General features: G+C 38.2%; 1 protein-coding gene across 1 annotated transcript in view; it reads left to right on the top strand.

The window, feature by feature from the left end:
* The window catches only part of LOC103347276 (uncharacterized), a 366,450-nt gene extending 350,229 nt beyond the window's left edge, over nt 1–16,221 (top strand). Inside the window, 4 exon segments of the mRNA XM_089313651.1 lie at nt 6,648–6,774; nt 7,019–7,111; nt 9,461–11,234; nt 11,236–16,221. Of these exon segments, the coding sequence (XP_089169777.1) occupies nt 6,648–6,774; nt 7,019–7,111; nt 9,461–11,234; nt 11,236–11,338 (2,097 nt within the window). The 3' untranslated portion in view covers nt 11,339–16,221.
* Nucleotides 16,222–17,119: the final 898 nt, after the last annotated feature.

The raw sequence follows: 17,119 nt of genomic DNA, 5'->3' as shown, positions 1-17,119 counted from the left end.
TCCAGCTCTCTAGTATGACCTGGGAAAACAATAGAAGATGTGCCCATTCACCAGTGTGGGAGACCCAGAGGAAACTCCTGGTTCCTGGCTTCAGATCAGCCCAGCTCTGGCCATTGTGGCTATTTGGAGAGTGAAGCAGTAGTTGGAAGACCTCTCTGTGTCTGCCTCTCTCTTTCTATAACTCTGCCTCTTAAGTAAATAAATCTTTTAAAAAAAAATTCTGTAAATATAGAAAAAGAGACTGACCTCCCTCAATTTGCATAATCAAGTCACTGAAAGGCAATTACCAGATTAGAGATGATACAAGAATTTGAACAGCACAATTAATACATTATACATAGAAAACTGACCAATAGCTGTGAACCAAGAGTCAATGGTCTATGCTACTACCATTCAAATCCCCAAGAAGTTGATCATAATTTCATGCCCATTCTCATTTAGACAGGAAAATGAGTAAAAGCAGGAACTCCATGACATCCTGTCTTTGCCTAGTTTGTGGGAGAAAGTACAATTCTTAAAAAAATAAGGTTTTGTTAAATATATACAGATGACTTGGCTGAAAAGCCCATGAGAGTATTTCAGGCATGGAAAGCCAAGACACTCTGGGAAAAAAAAAAAAAAAAAAAAAAACAAACCCTGAATGAAAGATCTCTGTGAGTAAGATCCCAGTGGAAAGAACAGGTCTTCAAAGAAGGAGGTACCTTTCTCTGAAGGGAGGAGAGAACCTCCACTTTGACTATGACCTTGTCTAAACAAGATAGGAGTCGGAGAACTCAGAGGGCTTCCATAGCCTTGGAAACTCATGACTGGAGCATAGGGAGATTACTGATGCCATAGACAGGAGTGTCAGTTTGTAAAGTCAACAACAGGAGTCACTGTGCACTTACTCCTCATGTAGGATCTCTGTCCTTAATGTGCCATACATTGAGATTTAATGCTATAACGAGTACTCAAAAAGTATATTTCACTTTGTGTTTCTATGGGGGTGCAAACTGTTGAAATCTTTACTTAATGTATACTAAACTGATCTTCTGTAAAAAAAAAAAAAAAAAAAGAAAGAAAGAAAGAAAGAAATTATCAATTCCCAGCTTGACTCTCACTGGGATTAAACATGACAATAGGTCTGATCTGATTTCATCATCATTTAAAAAATCGTCTATTATTTTTCACTTTATGTTTGTGTGGGAGCAAACTGTTGAAATCTTTACTTAATGTATGCTAAACTGATCTGTATATAAAGAGAATGGAAAATGAATCCTCATGTGAATGGAAGGGGAGAGGGAGTGGGAAAGGGGAGGGTTGTGGGTGGGAGGGACAGTATGGGGGGGAAGCCATTGTAATCCATAAGTCGTACTTTGGAAATTTATATTCATTAAATAAAAGTTAAAAAAAATATATACAGATGACTGGATGAAGTGATGAATAGATCCATTTCAGTAACTTTTGGGTATAGAATTGCCAGGTACTACAATTTTAAATATTCACAAATCTTTCAGAAGACACTCACTTTGTTTTCTAACCATATTAATCCATTTAAAGTATTAGAATAGTTTTCCTCACTGTGAAAAACAATCTGTTGATGGCCAACATTTATTTTAGTAGGTAAGATCAAGCACCATTTTAAAGGATTAAAAGTTAGTTAAGAAGGAAGCTCCAGGAATAAGAAACATTTCTGACAGAATGCCACTTGATGCCTTCTGAGACAATACCTTACTACTTCAGAGCAGAGAAAAAAGTCACTGAAATTCATAGATCCTAGATTTGCACTGTCCAAGCAGTTATTGATCATACTGACCAGAATGAACAAAATTTAGTTGATATTACCTTACCTCATCCATAAGTTATGAAAGCCCAGGTGGCCGGCGCCATGGCTCACTTGGTTAATCCTCCACCTGCAGTGCTGGCATCTCATATGGGTGTCAGGTTCTAGTCCTGGTTGCTCCTCTTCCAGTCCAGCTCTCTGCTGTCACCCAGGAGGGCAGTGGAGAATGGTCCAAGTGGTTGGGCACCTACACCTGCATGGGAGACCAGGATGAAACACCTGGCTTCTGGCTTCAGATCAGCACAGTGCTGGCTGTGATGGCCATTTGAGGAGTGAACCAAAGGAGGGGAGACCTTTCTGTCTTTCTCTCTTTCACTAACTCTGTCAAATAAAAAAAGAAAAAAAAAAAAAAAGAAAGCCCAGGTGATATTGGAAGCTCTGGACCAGCCTTTAAAAAAAAAAGTTGTGATTGGAATGGATTAGAAATAAAGGCAAGGGCCTAGTGAGTGTTACTTATTTAAGTGGTCTTGAGGGTGTGGCCTGGGGTGGAGGGATAAACTCTCATGTCTGAGAGTGACTGTCTACATTGCTTCCTACCACATGCCCATTACTTCATTCCACACTCATGATTTCGAGAAATGGAGGTCTGTGAAACCTAGTCTGCCATACACTTGGTATCTTGAATTATGCTGCTGCCCCCTGTACCTCAGTAATTCTTCCTGGTAGCTCAAGGAACATCTGTGAGGGTCCCTGCATGTAAAATGATGAAATTACATTTCAGGAGATAAGTGGTTTGAGTCACATGATTTGTAGATACCTGGCATCCTAACTTTTGGATGGTGATTTCTATTTTGCCACACTTCATTAAAAAACACATTTATTTTTCAGATTAATTTCAGAAACTGTCACCAGTATTGCTTTAGAAGATTGCCCTGAGCATGACGTTCCCTTTGATCCTGATGTTATGTATGTATTGTGTGACTTCAAAAAGCATATCAAAATTTCCCAGTGTCAATAATTTCTTCTTGAAAGTTTTATGCAATATTTAGTATACATGCAGCTTCAGAAAATTACTGTGAGCTTTTTTCTATTTTCTGAATAGTAAAATTATACTAAATCAGATTTCATGTGCTAATAAGTTTCTTAAAATATAAACAAAAAGAATATGACCACATATAAGCAGAAATGCGAAGCATTATCTTTTGATCTCCAATGAATTTGTGATTTCCCAGGACTAGATTTTTTAGTATCAGCAGCTTTGCTAAGATACAATTGACAGGCACAGATCATGTAAGATTTTTAAAAATTATTTAAAAGTATATGAGAGAGGGAGACACACTAATCTTCCATCTGCTGAGTCACTCCCTGAGATTGCTGCAATGGGCAGGGCTGGGACAGGCTGAGGCCAAGAGCTTCATCTGGGTCTCCTATATTAGCAGCATTTACCCAAGTACTTGGGCCTTCTTCTAGTGCTTTTCTCAGGCCACTAGAAGGGAGTTGGATCAAACGCAGAACAGCCAGAATACAAACAATGGGGTTGCTTGCATTCCAGGTGGCAGCTTTACTTGCCATGTGGCAGTGCAGGTCTCATGTTTATGGAAACTTCTACATGAGATTGTGAAGGTCTATTAATTTTATTTTGCATGTAATGCAACTTTCTTCCCTGCTCACCAGGGTGTATCAGCATTTGATGTAGGACAAATCAGAAAATACAATGGTTTAACAAATAGCCATTTGATTTATAATTCTAATTCAATATTTTGGGATGGGCTCATCTGGGCAGTTCCTATCATCAGCTTGGGGTCAAAAATGATGAACTAATCTGAGGTACTGATTAATACTCATGCCTTAGAGATGGTTTCATTTAAAGGTCTGGTAGTTTGTGATAAATCTTGGTAACACCCTATCTCTTCAATGGGTAGGACCCATGGCTTTCCAGAAGATAAGGAAAATCTGAGAAGGCAAATACTTTACAAACTATATGTTTGTATCAGATTTACTGATATCCTGGGGGGTTAAACAAATGAAAAATGAAATCCAGAGTCTTGTAAAGGGATGGATACCAGGAATGGTTTCATTTGGAATCATTACTGGTAAAGTAAGTTAAATTAAACATATATATTAAATATACATTATGTAAATTTGTTCCAATGCAATTTTGCCCAAAAAAATTTGAATCTGTAAATTGCATGCTTTCTATAGAATTTCAGGTCTAAAAAATAAAAAGTGTTCTAAAGTACACACAGATATGGAGTCCTGTGTGATACTTTTGCATTAATAGAAAAATGGTAATTCAAAAATAAGTTTCTTGGCCGGCGCCACAGCTCACTAGGCTAATCCTCTGCCATGCGGCACTGGCACACTGGGTTCTAGTCCTGGTCAGGGTGCCAGATTCTGTCCCAGTTGCCCCTCTTCCAGGCCAGCTCTCTATTGTGGCCAGGGACAAGTGGAGGATGGCCCAAGTCCTTGGGCCCTGGACCCCATGGGAGACCAGGATAAGTACCTGGCTCCTGCCATTGGATCAGTGCGGTGTGCCAGCTGCAGCACACCAGCTGCAGTGGCCATTGGAGGGTGAACCAATGGGAGAGGAAGATCTTTCTCTCTGTCTCTCTCTCTCTCTCTCACTGTCCACTCTGCCTGTCAAAAAATAAAATAAAATAAAATATAAAAAAATAAGTTTCTTCAGTGTAAAATTTAGTGAAGTATAATGTTTATCTCTTTAATAAGCTCATTTATTTGAACAATCACCCTTAAATTTTACTATCTCAATATTACATTATTATTTTATAAATTTGTAGACAATGCTTTCATTAAACCAATGATAATTGTTCAATCTCTACTAATTAATAGAAGTGAATGTGCTTTTTTATATATTTTCTTGTTTAAATATTTCTCCACAGGGAAACTGATGTTTCCTAGGTTAATATATTCATTATTCTTTGTTCATTGTATTACATTCTTTTTTTTTTCCCCAGTGCAATGTAGAAGGAAACCTGATAAGTTTTCTTTTAACTCCTTCCATTTGTCTTCTCTTCCAGATATGATTCTTGGCACCTTCACATATTTCTAATAATAAATAAAATTATTACATCCCTTGTAAGTGGTTTTCTTAATTATTGCTCAGCTTGTTGTCAGTTTTCATTTTAGGAGGATTATTATTATTATTATTATAGTTTATTAATTAAAATGGAAAAATAAGCATAAAATTTATTCTCAGAGAATGTACACAAACATGATGAATGATGAATTTGGTATGATTTTGAAATATTACAATCATCTAAGATATGGCTATTTGGCCTCTGGTCTTTCTGTTGCCTTAGCAAAATATACATTTGTTACATGTTTTGAGTTGAAACTTTGAGTACAATATGCTAAATTTTTTGGTCATGATGTCTGAAACAACAATGATGTAGTGAGCAGTGTTTTCATGTGTCCCTGGAAATAAACACTTAGCATTCTGCAAGGTTAAGAGTTACCTATTACTAAAAAACACAAATCAGTTTTCAGTCCTTAATAGTTTTGAGAAGCTGAATTTGATTCAGGGATAGGATCAGGAATGTGTGGGGAAAAGAATCTCCTACAGGTTCTTTTATTTTTTAGGATTTATTTATTTATTCAAAAGACAGAGCTACAGAGATTGGGAGAGATGGGCAGAGAGAAAGAGACCCTCCATCTACTGGTTCATTCCCCAAATGACCACAATGGCTGGGACTGGGTCAGACCAAAGCCAGGTGCCTGGAGTGCAATCTTAGTCTCCATATTCATTGAAGGGGTCCAAATACTTAAGCAATCTTTCACTGCTCTTTCAGGAACTTTAGCAGAGATCTGGATTAGAGTGGAGTACTCTGGATTCAAATAGTCTTCACGTGAGATGCCGCCATTGCAGTTGGAAGCTTAACTGGCTGCACCATAATACTGGTGCCTATTGCGAGTTCTTAAACAAATCTCTATGTATTTCTATTGGTCACAAATGCAGATTATACTACACACTTTCCCAGGTTCTGTTTTTGGGCAATTAATTCCATTGTTTTCACTTTAATTTGGTATAATGTTATCTCAGTTCTTCAAATGTATGTTAGTAGAATAAGCATAGTCAAAGTCTAAAACTATTTTCTATTCTTTGTCTTACTTGAATCTTCTCTTATTTAGAAATATTTATGAGCTTGATTGAGAAAGAAGTTGATGGACAGAGAGAGAAAAAAAGAGATTACTCCCGTGTACTTATTCACTATAAAAATAACCATACCAAGCAAAGGTTGGGCAGGACTTAAGCCAGAAGTCAGGAATGGAGTCTAGCTTTTTCTCATTGGTGGCATCACTAGTGCTTCTCCAGCATTAGCTGGGAGCTGGAAACTGGAACTGGCACTGGAATTTGAACCTAGGCACTTTGAAGTAGAAGTAGGGTATCTTAGCTGGCATCATAAACACCAAGATGGATGCCTGCCCTCTTTTTTAAAATATTTTTTTCTGCGATATTTGAAGTGACTTTGCATGGTGTTTTTCTGGAAATTCTTCTCTGGTCATTCCCAACATAGCTCCACTGATGGTTTCTTGTCTTTTCACCTGAATACATTCTTCACCTTAACATAGCTCATTCAAGAGTCAATATTGTCTTCCTTTCAGCCTGCTGTGCAATTCCCCTTGACATATGTGGCCCTTTGTGACCTGAAACTCCTGTTTTCTTCCAGTTGGGGCATTTTTCACAATCTTTAGACCATAGGTTTGACTCCCTGCTGAAAGCTTCTGTGTGGTTGTCCAAATGCTCAACAAGTCTAAAATGAAACTACATCCTTCTTTCTTCTTTCATTCCTATGTATAAAATAAAAATGGTCAGTGTTTATTTTGTGACAGAGTTAATATGTTGACTAGAAGTGTTCTATTACAGGTGATGCTAACATTTGAAGACCTGGCTGTTTACTTTACCTGGGAGGAATGGCAGAACATGAACAAAGCTCAGAAAATTCTATACAGGGATGTGATGTTGGAGACCTACAGCAGCCTGCTCTCCTTGGGTGAGTGACACCTATAACATGCCCAGTGATAAAATGTTATTGCTGTTTGAAAAAGAAGTGAACACTGTATAAAGTTTAATGGTGGGCAGGTAAAAAATTTGAGTCCATGAATAATCTGAATGTCTACCATCTAGGAAAGGACTCAAATTGGAACATTTGTTGCATAGTTCCTGGAATAAGCTGTATTCCTTTAAATAACTCAAGATAATGATTTCACAAAAGCTTACATTGTTTCCATTAATAGGGCACTGCATTACCAAACCTGATTTGATCTTTAAGTTGGAGCAAGAAGCAGAGCCATGGATGGTGAATGAGTGCCTAAATCAGAGCCTTCCAGGTCAGTATATACATAACGATGAGGGAGGCCAAGGCATAAAGATTGCAGCAAATGTTGATTGAGGCTCTTTCTATGAATTTCTCCCAAGTGTTATTCTTGATGAAAGCTGGCTTTTTTTTGCATCAGACAATGGATTCTAGAGTTTTCTAGGGATGCCATTATATCTCTAACTCTTTTGTTCTTGATGAAGTTGTTCTTTGACTTAATAAAATTCCAATCCTTTTCTGATGTTACTAAGGATTTTTTTCTAGGTTAGATACATTGCCCTTCTCTGTATTTGATATGTTTCTTTCATGCATTTATTCTTCAGTTCTTGTCAGTTTGGCAAGTTATAGAAACTTGTTTCAGATTGAGTCCCCACTCATGCTTTTGACGAGGCACAGAACTTGCTATTTTAAGGATCTCATGACTGAACCAATAAATGTGAACTCTCTCTCTTTTCTCTTTCTCAGTGCCTTTCTCATAAAATAAGAAAAAATGGGTTGCTAGAAACATTGGAGGAGGAAGCCTATGGCTGGCAATCTTCTGTTTCGTTCTCCCTTCTATCTAATTCTGTGTCTGACTCTCAAGCATATAAATACATAAATAAATGCTAAGAGATGTTCAGAAGTAAGCCTCTGTGCAGTAACATCAGAAATCCTGAAGCTAAGCATGCACTTGTATAGAAAAATGAAAATAACTGATCCTAAACTCAACCAAGAAAGTCTTGCAATTCTGAATCCCAAGGTCAAATGAGCTCATTGTTTCATGTTGAATGTCTCAGATTTGGGAGCAGAGTTTGAAGTATGAATTCTGACTCAAGCAAAAAAGATAAGAAAGGCAAAGGAAATGAAGACTTTCTTGAAAATAAGAGACAGCTGATAAAAAGCCTCCAGAGACTCAAATTATCACATAAGTGTGTTTATGTAAAAAACTGAAGAGCGATACCCAGGGCTGATGATTTAAGAATCAGCTACAAAACATTTTTCAAAGAAGGTAAACACATTCTAGGTTGCAAAAACAAATTCTTTAAACCCTTAGGGAGTGTATACCCAAGGTGGTTTATTGTGATGTTTCTGTACCTGTTATCGTTCTGAGAAGCTGAAGATGTTAAATTTCCTTAGGAATATGGGGAAGCTGTCATAGAGTGCAGATAAATGCAGAGTTTCTCATTTGAAAATTCCTTCAAATGCTGTTTACCTGGGAAGACTGAACATGAGACAACTATAGATTCAAATCTTGTCTCTTTTTTTTTTATTTATTTTTTGACAGGCAGAGTGGGCAGTGAGAGAGAGAGACAGAGAGAAAGTTTTTCCTTTTGCTGTTAGTTCACCCTCCAATGGCCACCACGGCCAGTGTGCTGTGGCCGACGCACTGTGCTGATCCGATGGCAGGAGCCAGGTGCTTTTCCTGGTCTCCCATGGGGTGCAGGGCCCAAGGACTTGGGCCATCCTCCACTGCACTCCCTGGCCACAGCAGAGAGCTGGCCTGGAAGAGGGGCAACTGGGACAGAATCTGGCACCCCGACCGGGACTAGAACCCGGTGTGCTGGTGCTGCAAGGTGGAGGATTAGCCTAGTGAGCTGCGGCACCGGCCCAAATCTTGTCTCTTAAATTTGATCCTGTTTGGAAGTCAGACACATTTCACTCTTCTTCCTGTGCAAGTAACTGATCCAGTAAAACATTCCCATATTTATGGTTGAAATACCTGAAAAGCACAAAACGTAAAATTTTAATAATAATAAAAACTAAAGAAGAAGGACAGGGAAAAACTGGTAGCTAGGCAATGGGGCAATATACTGACTAAATATTTGTCCATTCTTTAACATCTTATAGTACTGTCATCATTGTTAAAGACAGTGACAATGAGAGGAGAAAGAGAGAAAGAGATCATTTGGTAGCTCAAGCCCCCAATGCCTATAACAGTTAGATCTGACTAGTCTGAAGCCAAAAGGCTGGAATTTCATCTAGTCTTCCCTGACATATCACAGGGTCACAAGCACATGAATCATTATTTGCTGCCTTCTAATTTACATATACTAGAGATTTATCAGAATCACAGTAACCAGAGCTCAAACTGGCACTATTTTGAGATGCAGGCACCCTAAGCAGTAAATTAACAAATCTAACAAGGAAAGCCGTTCTGCCATACTTGAATAAAATTCAAGTAGTAAACAGGATAAATCATGATTGAACATTGGGAAATCTATTGGTACAACCAAGAACCATATAATAGGTATAAATAAGTGTCTTTTACTGATTATGTTAAAATCTTATGCCACTTTGATAACAAGCAACTTCATTCCCTTTACATCAGTATTTCAGGAGAAAGCATTTATATGTGATTCAGTGAATTTTTTTCTCATTTCAGTTGCCATGAAAAGTGATGACATAATTAGGACCAACAAGAAAATTCAAGAAAAAAAATTTAATAACATGGCAGAGAAACCTTATGAATGTAATGACTGTGACAAAGCCTTTGGCTCTAAGTCAGCACTCATGAAATATCAGAGAATTCACACAGGAGAGAAACCATATGAATGTAATGTCTGTGGAAAAGCTTTTGGCCAAAAGTCACATCTCACAGTGCATCAGAGAATTCACACAGGAGAGAAACCTTATGAATGTAAGGACTGTGGAAAAGTCTTTGGCTATAAGTCACTACTCATAACCCATCAGAGGATACACACAGGAGAGAAACCTTATGAATGCAATGCCTGTGGAAAAGCCTTCGCCCGTAAGTCACAACTCATGTCACATCAGAAAATTCACATGGCAGAGAAACCTTATGAATGTAATGACTGTGACAAAGCCTTTTGCTCTAAGTCAGCACTCATGAAACATCAGAGAATTCACACAGGAGAGAAACCTTATGAATGTAATGCCTGTGGAAAAGCCTTTGGCTGGATGTCAGCACTCATCGAACATCAGAGAATTCACACAGGGGAGAAACCTTATGAATGTAATGACTGTGGAAAAACCTTCAACCGTAAGTCACATCTCATAAGTCATCAGAGAATTCACACAGGAGAGAAACCTTATGAATGCAATGGCTGTGGAAAAGCCTTTGGCCAGAAGTCATATCTCAGAGTGCATCAGAGAATTCACACACGGGACAAAGCTTATGAATGTAATGACTGTGGGATAGCTTTTGGCTTGAAGTCAGACCTCATCAAACATCAGAGAATTCACACAGGAGAGAAACCTTATAAATGTAAGGACTGTGGAAAAGTCTTTGGCTATAAGTCACTACTCATAACCCATCAGAGGATACACACAGGAGAGAAACCTTATGAATGCAATGCCTGTGGAAAAGCCTTCGCCCGTAAGTCACAACTCATGTCACATCAGAAAATTCACATGGCAGAGAAACCTTATAAATGTAAGGACTGTAGAAAAGCCTTTGGCTATAAGTCACAACTCATGACCCATCAGAGAATTCACACAGGAGAGAAACGTTATAAATGTAATGCCTGTGGAAAAGCCTTTGGCTCAAAGTCACAACTCATAATACATCAGAGAATTCACACAGGGGAGAAACCTTATGAATGTAATGACTGTGGAAAAGCTTTTGGCCAGAAGTCAAATCTCATAAGTCATCAGAGAATTCACACAGGAGAGAAACCTTATGAATGTAAGGACTGTGGCAAAGCCTTCAGCCATAAGTCAGAACTCATAGCCCATCAGAGAATTCACACAGGAGAGAAACCTTATAAATGCAATGACTGTGGAAAAGCCTTTTGCAAGAAGTCACATCTTGTAATCCATCAGAAAATTCACACAGGAGAGAAATCTTATAAATGCAATGCCTGTGGAAAAGCTTTTGCCCAGAAGTCATATCTCATAGTTCATCAAAGAATTCACACAGGGGAGAAACCTTATGAATGTAATGACTGTGGAAAAGCCTTCAGCCTTAAATCATATCTCATGATCCATCAGAGAATTCACACAGGGGAGAAACCTTATGAATGTAATGACTGTGGAAAAACTTTTGGCCAGAAGTCAAATCTCGTAAGTCATCAGAGAATTCACACAGGAGAGAAACCTTATGAATGTAATGACTGTGGCAAAGCCTTCAGCCATAAGTCAGAACTCATAGCCCATCAGAGAATTCACACAGGAGAGAAATCTTATAAATGCAATGACTGGAAAAGCCTTTTGCAAGAAGTCACATCTTGTAATCCATCAGAAAATTCACACAGGAGAGATGCCTTATGAATGCATTCCTTGTAGAAATTTCTTTCTGTGAAAATCCCACCTTGTCAGAGAATTCACATAAGGGAGAAACTTGAGTGTAATGACTGTGGAAAAGCCTTTGGCTATAAGTCACGACTCATAATGCATCAGGAAACTCACACAGGGGAGAAACCTTAATGACTAAGGAAAAGCTTTTGGCCAGAAGTCAGACCTTTTTGAACATTAGAGAGTTTGAATGGGGGAAAACCATGAATGCAATGACTGTGGAAAATCCTTTGGCCAAAAGTCAGACCTCATCAAACAGCAGAGAATTCACACAATGAAGGAAGCTTATGAATGTAATGACTGTGGGAAAACCTTTGGCCAGAAGTCACAACTTATAATACAGCAGAGAATTCACACAGGTGGCCATGGGTTTATCATAAGTTGCCTTGATTGTGTTGAGAAATGCTCCTTTTATACTCATTTTAAAGATTTTTACCAACAAAGGGTGTTGTATTTTTTCAAATGCTTTCTCTGAATCAACTGAGATAATCATATCACTTTTGTTCCTCAGTTTGCAATGGAAAGAATCACATTTACTGATTTGGAAATGTGGAACCATCTCTGCATATAGTGATAAATACCACTTGGTCCAGGTGAATGATCTTTTCTGATGTGTTGTTGGTTTCAATTAGCTAGTATTTTGTTGAGGATATCTGCATCTGTGTTCATCAGAGATATTGGTCTGTAGTTCTTTCTCTATTTTATCTTTTTTGGTTCAGGAATCATGATGTTGGCTTTATACAAGGATGTTAGGGGTACTCCTATAAGGAAAAGGCAGAAGAAACAGAGGAGACTGGATACAAATGCACAGCAAGTCTGAATTTATTCAAAGAAAATTAACTTACAGTGGTTGATCAGTTGCCAGTGGCTTGAGGGTCAAGACTCCAGGGTCTGGGCATTTTTAAATCTTAGGCAGGCTATGGGGGGGGGTGTTAAAAGTTGGAGATGAATTCCTTTATACAGGATCTTCAAGTTTGCTTGTACCAAACCAGTGGTTGAATGCAGGGATTTGGGTGGAGAATAATAGGGTGTGAGACTGAACTGGGGTTCAGTGACAAGGGATGGCTTCTTGACTCAATATTGGTAGATTGTATCCAGGAATCTATCCATTTCTTCTGCATTTCCCAATTATTGACATACAGAACTTTGTAACAGTTTCTGGTGATTCTCTTTATTTCTCTGGTATCTGTTGGTAGATCTTGTTTTTGTCTCTGATTTTACTTATTTAGGCCTTCTCCTGTTTTTTGTTGATCAGTTGTGCCAATAATGAATCAATTTTGTTTGTTCAAAAAACCAGCTCTTCATTTTACTGATCTTTTGTAAGTAATTTGCAGTTTGGGCTGTTGTTTTCCTTGGTCCTTGAGATTCATTGATAGCTCATTTGTTTAACACATTTGCAATTTCTTCAGTAGGCACCAGTTGCTCTAAACTTCCCTCTTAACACTGCTTTTGTATTATCCCATAAGTTTTGATGTGATTTATTATCATCTTCATTCATTTCAAGAACTGTTTTTATTTCTTCTATGACCTACTGTTCATTGAGGAGCATGTTGTTCAGTCTCCCTGTGGTTGTATATGATCTAGAGATTCTTGAGTTGTTGATTTCTAGCTTCATTCCATTTTTGTCAGAGAAGATGCACGATTTGATTTTCACTTTTTTTTTAAATTTGCTGAGACTTGCTTTATGGATGACCATATAGTCTATTAAGAAAGTTCCGTGCACTGCTGAAAAGAATGCGTATTCTGCAATGATGGGTTGAAAAGTTCTGTAGATAGCAGTTAGGTGCAATTGGTCCATAGTTTGAATTAGTTTTGTTCTTGTTAATTATTTGTCTTGTGGATCTGTTCATTAATGATTTGGGTTGTTGAAGTCCCCCATTACTATTTTATTGGAGTCTATGTTTCTCTTTGTATCTTTAACATTTCTTTTAACATCAACATTTCTTTTAAATAGCCAGGACCCTAAGCATTCTGTGCATATACATTTATTTATACTCACATCTTCCTATTGAATTGATCCCTTAATCATTATATAGTGCCATTCTTTGTCTCTTAATAGTTTTTGTTGAAAGTCTCTTGTCTTTGCTATTAGCATTTCTGCATCTACCCTTTCCTGTGTTCCATTAGCATAGAGAATCTTTTCTTATCCTTTCACTTTCAGTTTGCATGCATCTTTGTTCCTGAGATGTGTTTCTTGCAGGCAGCAAGCAGATGAATTTTGTTTTTAATCCATTCAGCCAGTCTGTACCTTTTAACTGGAGAGTTGAAGCCATTTACATTCAAAGTGACTTTGCCCTGTCATTGTTTCATAAATTTTCCTGTTGTGTTTTTGGATAACTTTTGTTCTTTTGTTGAAGTATTTTTTGCTTTCACTTTTTTTTTTTTTTTTTTTTTTTTTTTACAGGCAGAGTGGACAGTGAGAGAGAGAGAGACAGAGAGAAATGTCTTCCTTTGCCGTTGGGTCACCCTCCAATGGCCGCCATGGCCGGCACGCTGCGCCCGGCACACCACGCTGATCCAAAGGCAGGAGCCAGGTGCTTATCTTGGTCTCCCATGGGGTGCAGGGCCCAAGCACTCCCAGGCCACAGCAGAGAGCTGGCCTGGAAGAGGGGCAACCGGGACAGAATTCGGCACCCTGACTGGGACTAGAACCCAGTGTGCCACTACCGCTAGGCAGAGGATTAGCCTATTGAGCCACGGCGCTGCCATAAAGCTTTCACATTTTTTAAATATTTATTTATTTGAAAAGCAGAGTTATGGAGAGGTAGAGGCAGAGGCCGGGGGCGGGGGGTCTTCAACCCACTGGTATACTCCTCACATGGCTACAATGGTTGTAGCTGGACCAATTTGAAACCAGGAGTCTGGAGCTTATTTTAGGTCTCTCATATGTGTGCAGGGGCCCAAGGACTTAGGCCATCTTCAGCTGCTTTTCTAGGCATATTCGCAGGGAGCTGGTTCAGAATTGCAGCAGTCAGGACTTGAGCCAGTGTCCATATGGGATGCTGGTGCTGTAGGTAGTGGCATTATCTACAATACAGTGCTACATTATGCTACAATACTATGCCAGCCCCTCTCATTCATGATGACTTTCTGTGTTTCTTAATGTAGTAGACTGAAAATTCTTCCTAGTTCAATTATGAATGGTCTTCATTTCACTGTCATTCTTAAATAAGAGCTTTGCAGGGTGCAGCATTCTGGATTGACAGTGTTGTTCTCTTAAGACTTAGACTATAACCTGCCATTCTCTCCTTGCCTACAGGGTTTCTTATGAGAAGTCCATTGTAAGTCTAAATGGAGATCCTCTGAAAGTAATTTGATGGTTTTTGTGCACATTTTAGAATCTTTTATGTTTTACCATTGAAAGTTTGACTACAATTTTTCACTGTGAATATCTTTTTTATTGCTTATGTCCATTAGGAGTTATATGTGATTCCTGGATTTGGACAGCCCATTCTTTCTCCAAATTGGGCAATTTTTCTCTATGTATTTCAGTAAATAGATTTACTAATCTATTTTCTCTTTCCATGCCTTCAAGACCTATATGTTGGGTACACTAATAGTATCACATAAATCTCCAACATTGTTTTCAAGTTTTCTAATTTTTTTCTTCTGGGCTTTTTTTTTCAACTGAAAGTATCCAAAGGTCTGTCCTGTAGTTCAGATAATCTTTATTCTGCCTCATCACATCTGTTATCAAGGCTTCCCCCTGCATTTTTATTTGATCTATTTTTCATTTCTAATATTTCATTTTGGTTTGCTTTTAAAATCTCAATTTCATTGGGATGATTTTCCTTCATGTCATTGATTGCTTTTTAATAATGCTGTGATTAATCTTTTGAATTTCATTTCCAGGATTTTTTAATCTCTTATCTTCACGTTCTAATGTTGAAATGTTATGTTCCTTTGGGGAACATTATGCATTTTTATTCTTGTTTCTTGAATTTCTGTGTTTATTTTTAGGCATTTGTAGAGTTAGTTGGTTTTTTCTTTTAATGGCTTTTATCTTTGAACTATATGCTTCTGTGGCTTTTGGAATATCTGCACTTTAAATAAATAGCAAGAGTTGAATGTTGGATGTGACCAGAGAGCTCTGTTCAGTGCTCCAGGATGCAACAAGTATTCAGGGTTACATCCAAGTTGGGCACCATAGATGACCTCCTTTTAACAGAGGGGGAAATGGTCACCTCTGTTGGTATGATCACCCCCATGCCTCCTCTCCAAGCTGAGCAATGCAGTGTTATTCCCCAGTGGGTTCAAGATTCATCAACATCACTGTATGAGCCACATGAATGACCTATGCAGTCCTCACTAAGAGTGCAGTGCCCACTGCAATGACCAGCCCCAGGAAACCAAGGAGGTCTGAGTATGTGAATCCACACCCAGTGATTAATCCAGAGACTCAGCTACACCTTGCACTGTCTCATGTAACCACAGAGTCCACACAGTTTCAGCACACAAGTCTGCTACAGTCTCTGGGTGCAGAGTTTCTACTCTTGATCTGCCAGCTTGTCCAGTGACCAGAAAAAGGCATATTTCCTGAGACAGCTCCACTGATGCAGCTTGATCCCCAGAACCTGTTTTATACCTTACTCGGGTTGCCTCAGAGTTCTTCATGGTTGTCTTACCACCTCTCTGACTTTGGCTGCAGCATCTGTGTGTTGTGTCCTTGTTCATGCTGCATGTCCATATCTTCTACACAGGTCTATGGCAGTCCTCTACCTTTTATAGTTTCCAATGTGATTTTCTCTCTCATCTCTACTTAGAGTGCATTACCTATACTTTTTTTTTTTTCTATTTATCCCTAGCCGAACGCAGTGCTTTGCTCTCTAATCAACCATCTTGGAATCTCCTAAACCTTATTTCCCACAATAAAAGATTTATATGTATGTATGCAGGTGTGTATTCATTTTGTTTTCATTAGAGCAAATGACTTGTCCATGGTATATTATAACAGTTTATCTTCTCTGCAGAAAAAGTAAAGGATTTCTCTTAACACTTCAAATCACCAAACAAGATAGTTCCATTTGCTTTTGGTTCTCAGTGGTGTATTTACATCTTCCTGGTTTATACCATCATGACAGTTTTGCATTTTAAGAAAAATATATTTTTCAAAAGCCTGTATTTTTATCATCTTTTTAGTTTTCCTTTGGATTGTTATGTTTAAAAGTCTTCTAAAGCAAAACTTGGCTCAAGCAGTCAAATGTGCACACTGATATGTGACTAATTTCACAAATTTCTCATTTAACTGGGCTGATCTTTGCCAAACAATGTTTAATGGCTATCATGGAACAATCATTTCATTTTAAATTCTCTAGAAACCAAAATGACTTTTCAACATAGAAACATTCACTTCTTCATGTGTCAGTGAAATAAAACTGGATAGTAAGTATATAATATATCTCACCCAGACAGATTTTACTTCTTAATATTTAGAAATCTATCTGAGAGGTAGAGAAATTTAATTCTCCAAATGTCTGAAATGCTTCTGGGCCAGGAGGCCCTGAAGCCAGAGGCTAGGAATTTAATCCTGGCTTCCCACATTGGTGGCAGGAATTTGATTACTTAGCCAACCCTACAGACCCCAAGAGCTGTGTTATCAAGACCATGGAGTCAGGAGCTAGAATTCGGAGAAAAACCAAATACTCAGAAGAGGGATGGGTGTCTTTACCTACATCATCATAACCAGGTCTAATGTCCAGCCCAGATGCATTTCAAATGAACATATTAGGGTTGTTAATTTTTATCAACATTGAAGATTTTAGTATTCCTCTCTTCTTCCTTAAAAGTT

This window comes from Oryctolagus cuniculus, chromosome 15, assembly GCF_051225735.1.
Source record: "Oryctolagus cuniculus isolate XC-2025 breed Fujian yellow rabbit chromosome 15, ASM5122573v1, whole genome shotgun sequence".
Lineage (NCBI taxonomy): Eukaryota > Metazoa > Chordata > Mammalia > Lagomorpha > Leporidae > Oryctolagus > Oryctolagus cuniculus.
Note: the sequence above shows the minus strand (reverse complement) of the source record. Positions and strands in the feature narration are given on the sequence as shown.